Genomic DNA, 8,631 nt, shown 5'->3' with positions numbered 1-8,631 from the left:
CCGACAGCCAGTGGGGCAGGACAGAAACCTTTAAACATTTCCTAGGGTAGGTCACTTGTGGCTCTGCTGCTCGGCAGAGGAGGAGGAAGGTGCACAGCCCGTGCCTTCCCCCTCCCCGGGCTCCTGCCTTCCCGACAGGGGCGAGGAATTTGGTTCCCACCGTGCCCAGGGGATGCTGTGCTGCTTTTCCAGCCAGGAAAGTACCGTTTCATTTTTTTCTTTGTGGCAAAAGGCATAGAAGTTACTACAAGGAAATGAAATGCATCTAAATCAATGAAACAGGTTATTAATTTCCTGCTGGATGGGGGGTTAAGCCATCCATAAAACTGTCCTTGGCTTCCCTGAGGGTGAATTCATGTGAATTTATACTTCGGCTTTATACCTTAAGACCTCTCTGTCCCTTTTCTGATTTGCTTAGATAATTTATTTCTGGTTCAGCTTGTCAGACAGTGACTCCTGAAAGCGCTGGTCACCTGAACCAGCCTTTGCAGTCTGGAGAATGGGTTCCGGAGTTCCAGCTTTTCTAGATACTAGATAGATTTAGATAGATCAGGTCCTACCTGATTAACCTCTTAATGTCATGCAAGGCTTAGGAAAGGCTTCTGGTCAGACAGGGTTTCCTCATCGCCTATGGAAGCAGGAGGGATTAAGGTTGGCTTTCTTGTCTCATTCCAGTTATTGGATCAGGTGTAATGAGTCTGAGATAACATTTATAGCAAGAACACCCTGGGTTCTGCCCCATCCCCTCGCCCAGACACCCCGGGGACACCTGCCTGGGGTGCGATTAGAGCTGAGACCAGGCAAGCAAACACGATGGGTCTGGGTGAGTGCTAAGGTCGCCCTTTTCACCAGGCCCTGGCTCTCTCGGCTGGCACTGGCATTGCTGTCCTTAGTTGCCCCTCATGTAGACCTTCAGCACATCAAATGTCAGTCTAATAAAAGAAGATTTTCTGTTTATTAAAATTAGGTAAAGACCACGAAGCCCTTAAAATAGCAGCCTATCCTACCTTTCGTCAGCCAAACCCAGAGCATCTCCCACAACGACGGCACTGAGCACTGCACCTCTCCCATCCTTCAGTGGGATCAGGTGCGGAAGCTCAGCGGTACGGAGCCCTCCGTCTGACCGTCACGGAGCCCACAGCTCAGAGCCAGCAGGAGGCATCGACCCCTTCCAGCATGGAGAGAACAGAAGACCTTGCCTTCAAGTTAAATGCTGCTCTGAGGGACAGTAATATGAAAGATGTGCTGGAGCTGCTGGAGAAAGGGGCAGATGTGAACTCCAAAGCAGGAAGCGGCTGGACACCACTGCAGACTGCCGTGCAAGCTGATGATGAGGACCTGGTCCGGCTTCTGCTGGACAAGGGTGCTTGTCCACATGCCAGGAAGGACAACGGCGGCACTGCATTTACTGAGGCAGCCATAGCAGGAAATGTCAATATACTGGAGCTCCTCCTTGATCGTGGATTAAATATTGATGACCATGACGACAACGGCTTCACAGCTTTCATGGAGGCTGCATGTTATGGGAAGGAGGAAGCTTTAAAATTCCTGTATAGCAAAGGAGCAAATGTGAATTTGAGGAGGGCAGTGAGTGAGGAGAATGCGAAACTGCATAAGGGAGGTGCGACAGCGCTGATGGATGCTTGTAAGGAGGGCCACTTCTCAGTTGTAAGAACTCTTGTCCAAGAGATGGGGGCCGACGTGAACATTCGTGACAACAAAGATAGGAATGCCTTGATCCATGCCCTCAAGGAGGGCTGTGCCAAGGAAAGACACGAGTCAGCTGTCTCCATAGGCCTTTTCCTGCTGGGCTGCGGTATCGATGTGCACAGCAAAGATGAATGCGGGAAAACTGCCCTCATCCTAGCTGTTGAAATGCGGAGCCCAGATTTGGTGAAAGCTTTATTGGAAAAGGGTGAAATAGATATCGATGATGCAGATGAGGAGGGCAACACAGCACTGATGGTGGCTGTAGAGAAAAATGATTACAACATAGCAAAGTTGTTGTGTGAAAAAGGAGCAAGGACTGATGTTGGGGAACTTATCGCTGTTGCGAACAGGAACCGTGCTCATAACGTGGCACGTCTTCTTCGCCAGTATAATGCCAAGTTTGTTCTAGAAACCTTCGAAGACTGGGAGCCAAACAGCAAATGCTGGAGGGAGCAGCTGAAAAAACTTTATAAAATATATCGCCCTATGATTGGCAAACTGAAGACATTTCAGTACATCCAGCAGAGAATTCAGAACACTTCCCAGGGTGGCATCTACCTGGGTCTGCATGGTGGGACGGAGGTAGCAGTAAGAATAAGCCGCAGTACAGAGGGTGACAAAGAGAAAAGGTTCTTCGAACAATGTGGTAACTGTGAACATCTACTGAAGCTCTTCCAGTTTGAGAAGGCAGGAGGCTACATGTACCTGTGCTTCCCCCTCTGGGAGAAAAACCTTGAAGAATGTCTGCAGGAACCAGGAGACCAAATGGATTACAAAGATGCTCTGAGGATGATCTTCCAGGCAGTGAGAGAGCTGCACTCCCTCGGATTTGCTCACCAGGATCTGCATCCCAGCAACTTCTTCATAGGTTACCTTTTGCTTTCCTGATATTTTCATTTTTCTCTCCTGTTGCCTGTAGTTTAGAGAAGATGATGCTTCACAGCTGTCTGTAAAAAAAAAAAAAAAAAAGAGATGAAACACCAGTGCAGGTTCCTTTATGCAGAATGAGGTGTCTGTGGCATTAGCTTTCCTCTTTGAATAAGTAGAGGGGTGTTCACAGGCAGCCACAACTGAAGGGGTTTCAATAACTTTACATGTCTCTACATGTTAGATCTGCCCTCCTTTCCAGGGCTTTGCAGACAGATCAACCCACAGCAGTTGTCTTCAGAGAATTGTTTTCTAGAGAAGGGGCCATCCAGAAGCCACTGACAGACTGTATCAAGGTTTTCCACCATTATTTGTTAACAATTTCTCTTATTTCCTCAGATTTACGTGGCAAAATTTACCTGGCAGACTTTGATAATAGAAGAAAGTTGATTGAAGGCAAAAAAGAACTTGTAAACTCAGATTTAGAGGTAACTTCCCTGCAAATCAACGTACGGTTTAACATTTCAGGCACTCTCTGATATTTTCTGTTGCTGTGAATCCTAGGGGAAGCTTTTCTGCATCCTCAACTAGAAAACACCTTGATTTTTGGGAAAGCCCATATAGCAATAGACGCTACGTAAGAATGATAGCGATTAGGATGCAAGGCTGTGGCTGGTGCAGGGATATCCACAGATAGGCTGTGAGCACGATTATGGTCTCCTCTGTCTTTGCGCACAGAGCTTCAAAGTTCGTGTTTTGTGTGTATTTGTATACCTCTGCACACCTATAGGTGCGTGTGTGTGTTCACACAGGCAGTCTGCTCATTTAGGAACACTAGTCCTCTCCCATTTGGTGAGAGGTTTCGTGCATCTGGCACGTGAGCAGCGACGTGTTTCTTTGCAGGCCCTCAGCAGGCTCGTGCTGTATGTTTTAACGGGGGGTAGGAAACCCCTTCAGCAAGTCAGTATTGAGGACTTGGCTGCGGATTCCCCAGATTACAAGGAGGCTCTGGACCTTGTAAGTAGCCTGGACTCTCATGATGAACGAGGCTTGGAGGGTTTGAGCAAACATCCCTATTTCTGGAGCAAACAGACGTAAGTTCCTGGGAGTACAAAGGAAAAGCTTTCGGTACGAGATTTGTCTGTGGTGCTGGGAACAGCAATGTCCTGTTGCAGCTAACGAAGCTCCTCGTTCCACAGCAGGTTCAAGTTCCTGAAGAGTATATGGAATAAAATCAAAGATCTCCGCAACCGAAGAGCTGTCTTTCAAGCTCGTAATGCTACTGAAAGTTTTCCGTATCCATGGTGGACCGAGGAGGTAATCCTCTTCCCTTTGGATCGATAGGAGGTTTGAGCTAGACATTTAGGCAGAAGCTTTTCCTGGGTGTTTCAGAGGCCCTGTTTAAAACCGTAACTGGAGAAAGTAGCGCCACATAAATACAGATAACGGGGGGAAACAATTAAATCAAAGCCACATAGTCGAAATACACCAGACTCAAGACGTTGATGCTAAAGGGAGCTCTGTTGACTGGGGTGGTAGTAGGGAATGGTTGTTACAGAATTAGCTGGCAAACCTTCAAGGGTGTTTGTTGGTGACCCTTTAAGACAAGGACCTCTGGCCCTTGTTGCCAGCAACATTTCTGGCAAAAGTGTTTTGTTAGATTGGCTCAAAAGCAGTGAGACCAGGCCTGCTTCTGCAGGTGGCATCCTGAAATGACGCGCTGCATCGTTCGAGGTCTTACAGTCTTGGTTCAGTATGGCAGCCCATGTGGTCATCTCAACAGCGGCACAGTTGGAGCAAGACTCCCGAGTCCCCCCTGCCCTCTAGGCATGCATGGAAGTATCCTGTGCCACGTTGACAGCCCCAGTATGAACGCCACACCTCGGCAAGGCAGGAGAGGAAACACTTAGCAGAATCAGGGGGTCTGTATGGCGCATGGCCTGCAGAGTGAACTCTTCTGCTCATGCAGGGACATATGCTTTTTAAGGGTCACAAGATTTACCCATGCAAGATGACGTCCCTGCAGAAAGGCAGTGGCTGTGGTGAGTGGAGGTAGATGTGCTGCTTTCGTGGTGTGTGAAAGGCAGAGAATAACCTGTGAGCTTTTTTTCAGATTGACAAAGATGTTCTGAATGTCATGGAAAATCCTAGGAATGGAAAACCATTCCAATATAGCAATGACATCACTGACCTACTGAGGTTCATCAGAAACCTGGATGAACACCCAGATGCCAGGTACATGTTCGCCTCTTTGCCCCTGCCACAGGGGAGCATCTGGGTATCTGCAAGTGCCAGAGAGTTTGAGAGCAAAATCTTCTTCAGACGGTTTTCCAGAAGGGCAAACACAACTGGGATGGGGGAGAAAGTCCGTTAAAGCTCATCTCATTAGAGGGGCTATCTCCTCTGGCAGCGCAATAGAGCGTGAAAGATTGTGCATCATGGCAGCAAGCAGTCTGGAGTCAGCTCTCAAAATCACCTTCCTGAGGGTAATAAAAGTAAGTTAGCCCACAGGATTTTTTTTCGGAATTTGAAGGAAAATCTGACTCCCAGATCATCTCCCACAGATGAACATCCTCAACCGGAGCCTTCCATTCCAGAGGGATAGCGGCAGCTTCAGAGAATTGGTGGCAGCTCCCTCTGCACCTTTGCCTTTGCAGAGCAGCCTGTGGGGTGGAGAGGTGTCCATGACAGCTAGGGCAGGTCATGGCTCTACAGCAGAGGACACCGTGAACGTGTCCTTCCGGGCTGTTATTTTTGCTGCAGGCTGGTGTTTCTTGCCATAACTCCAGGAAGGTTTTTAGATCATTCTTAAATACTTGTATCATCCTTTATACCTTTGAAAAGCCTCCTTATCTACCTTGCTATTATTTCCAAAGTGCTGATGTTTATCATGCTGAAGTGCTTTGAGATACGGATGAGGAAGCACCGGTCCTGTCAGAAGGTCCTGTTAGGAGGTCTTGACTCCTAAAGAGCTGCCAGAGTCTCCAGCCCTTCACAGTCATGGGCGCTTACATGTGAGGTTAGAGGTGGCATTAACTCCTAGCGATGGTTTCGCTGACGCTGGTGGCCAGCACTGTTCTTCAGTGAAGACGCAGGTAGGATTAGGCAGATGGAGGTGCTGGAGGAATAGCGAAAAAATAGATTGAGGAGCTTAAGGAAGGTATAGAAAAGTTACAGCTCAAGGATTTCTAGGAAACCTTCCTGTATTATCAGAAAGCCTCTAGAATGGCTTTTTTCTCTGCAAGGGTGTAACCAGGGCATCCTGGACACTTTGACTTCTTGGGCAAGCTTTAAAAATCCATTTTGTTTTTCTTCTCTTTCAGGATCAGTAACAGAATAGGAGACCATGCTGAGTATTTCTTGAAGCTTTTTCCAGCACTTACCATTTATGTCTACAACAGCTTACGCCAGAATCCCAAATACAGTCACTTTGCAGACATTCAAGACTCTTCTCTGTAGGACATCATTGCCTCATGTCCCGTGTCTGAACCCACCATCACTGCCTCTTTTTATTCCCTATTTCTTCATCTGCAAAAGACTTGAAGAAGGTGGGTAAGGAGACGGGAGAGAGCAGATGCAGGGACAGAGCATGGAGGACTTTTAGTCTAAGAAATGAAAGCTGCTTCAGAAGTGTTTGGTGTAACAACCACGGGCTTTGGAGAGGAACCAAGCCGAGAGCCAGCCAAGGTCCCTCTTGGCTACCTCTGTCCCTCTGGGCTTATCTGTCTCTGTGAGGTGGAGATCAAGGCCCTGATCCTTTTGGAGAGCAGGGAGGTGTGGGACAGCCCCCATACACCCAACACATCTGGGAGGCAGAAGAGCTCAGGCATTGCCAGACAACATGGGACCCTCTGATAAAGGAAAAGGAGTCTGAGCTCCTTGCGAGGGCCAATGTTCCCCACAGCTTGCACTGATGAGCTGCTCATCTACTCCTAGAAAGACAGGGATTCTCTCTTTTCAGTCTTTTTGAAACAGCAGCCAGCAAATGAGATGCCTAGGCAATGGTCTGGCTGCAGAGTTGCCCTTGGCCCATTATCCCGCTGATCTGGTAGAGGCACGCTCAGCCCAGCCTGCTGGGACCTGAAGGACTTCTTCTGGGGGATGCAGGAGATGCTTCCACGAGGAACAGATGTAAGGAGCACCATCCCACAAAATTCCGCTACTGTGCGTAGTCCTGACTCACCTGAAAAAGGCCACTGACATCAAAGGGAATGCAGGGACCCGTTCCTCCTTCTCTGCCACGGCAGGCTGTGTCTGCAAGGCAGGGCTACGCGCAAGCACGCCCTGCCTAGGAGCAGCGCTGCTGGGGGTCCATCACTCTCCTCCTGCCAGGCTCTCCTCCCTTGCACGGAGCTGGTGCCCATCGAGCAGCCAGCTCAGAGCTTTGGTGTTGAAGGCTGGGTGGCACAAACCCATTTCTGAAATCCTACGGCATGCAACGTGTGTCTGTTTGTCCAAGGGCTCGCTTGTTTCTCGGCTAACGCTCTGATTTGCACGATGATTATACGTTGCTTACGGAAATATTTTTCAGCCATTGAAAAGATTTTTAATTTTGTTCAAACTGAGATGGTTACTCTTTTGATTAGCCGGTGGAGAACAAAACTTGGAATAAACTTACCTGGAAAACGGACTCTACAGTCATTTATGGATGAGGTTTCTCCATCCCCTGTGCACAGAAGGAGGTAGTCTGCAGCACCATAAAGCACCAAAAAGATACATTTTTTGCCTCCCTGTGGAGGTGCCTCTTGGTTGTTTAGGTAAGGTGGTGGACACTTTTGTCACTGCTCGGATGAATTGCTTCTGGCCCATATGGGTATCTGATGGGAAAAGATACTGGGAAGTACTGAAGGCTTCCTGTCCTCGGAAGCAAGCTGTCTCTTCTGAAATAATGGGCTGAACGGTGGGGGTTTTTGCACTGTTTTTGTGGAGTGAGGGTGAGGATTTTGTGGATGAGTTGAGGTGCGAAGATGAGCATCAATGCTTGCACGTGCATGTAAAACTCTGGGAGCGGCTGTGTTTGACCCATCTCCTCTGTAAACGGGTGGCTGCCAGAATGCATCATTGGGGCATCTGGTTTGGCTGTGTGTGCTTACAGATGTATGTACCTGCAGACCAGCATTGCTGTGCAGGACTTTGATTGCAGACTGCCACACACATGCTCATGGCTCGCGAGGTCCGACTGCCAACCTGCATCAGTGGTCCTGGCAAAGGACCTTCTGACAGTCCTGGGAACTTTTTCAAATACATAAATGTGACAAGAAGAAAGCTTGACCATGTAGCTGTTGGTGAGGTGCCAATAGAGGAAATGCAACCAGGAGAATGTCGACTCCTCTTGTGTCAACATTTGTATTTTCTTCTTTCCTCCTTGCTTGTTTTTTCTTGCTCACTCTGTCTTTCTCATGCCCAGAAAGCAGGAGGACACCCAGAGATGTGTGTCCAGGTCTCAGCAGCGCGGGGAGCCTGGGTGCTATGGGGAGCACGGTGGCTGCATGCTGCAGCAGCACATTTCTGCTCTTGCACAAGGAGAGGTGAGGCCATGGGCTGAGTTCCTTCAGCCGCTTGAAAAATGTGGCTTGCTTTGACCTTTGTGTCTTCTTGCATCACTCCACTGTTTTCCTAAAGGGCTGTGACTTGGCAGCCTTAACAGGCTGCAGAAAGGACTTCCTGAAAGCAGAGAGCACTCAAGGATGTCCAAACCAGAGCAATGATTAAACCTGTGGAGGCTGTGACTTGTCTCTCTGGGGCAATCGGGCTGCTGGGAAGCATTTCCAGGGAAGGCTCGTGTGGTCTGCAGGGCCGTGTCCTGCTTCCCGAGAAGCCAGAGGTGCCGGCAGGCTGGTGTTGGAGGAGAAACTGGATCCATGCACGGCATTTGCAAAGCTTCTTGCTGACAGAGCATCAGGCCATGGGAAGAGGTGGGGCTGCAGGACTGGGACCACGGCTGGGGAACACAGCAGGCTGCCTGTCCTCCTCACAGGGACGGAGAGGATGGGCGAGGGCTCAGCGACAGGCCAGGCAGGACGGAAAACCAGCGGCAAGGACAGATGGGCAGTA

At 49.1% G+C, this 8,631-nt stretch overlaps 1 protein-coding gene across 1 annotated transcript; it reads left to right on the top strand.

Moving 5' to 3' along the window:
- The first annotated feature begins 1,176 nt into the window (after nucleotides 1-1,176).
- Nucleotides 1,177-6,036, top strand: RNASEL (ribonuclease L (2',5'-oligoisoadenylate synthetase-dependent)). Its single transcript, XM_010283652.1, has 6 exons — nucleotides 1,177-2,578; nucleotides 2,977-3,065; nucleotides 3,481-3,671; nucleotides 3,777-3,894; nucleotides 4,691-4,812; nucleotides 5,901-6,036. The coding sequence occupies exons 1-6, from the start codon at nucleotides 1,177-1,179 to the stop codon at nucleotides 6,034-6,036; spliced, it is 2,058 nt and encodes a 685-aa protein (XP_010281954.1).
- Nucleotides 6,037-8,631: the final 2,595 nt, after the last annotated feature.

Source organism: Phaethon lepturus, unplaced genomic scaffold (assembly GCF_000687285.1).
Source record: "Phaethon lepturus isolate BGI_N335 unplaced genomic scaffold, ASM68728v1 scaffold10273, whole genome shotgun sequence".
Classification (NCBI taxonomy): domain Eukaryota; kingdom Metazoa; phylum Chordata; class Aves; order Phaethontiformes; family Phaethontidae; genus Phaethon; species Phaethon lepturus.
The sequence above is the reverse complement of the archived record's forward strand: the minus strand, read 5'-3'. Positions and strand labels throughout refer to the sequence as shown.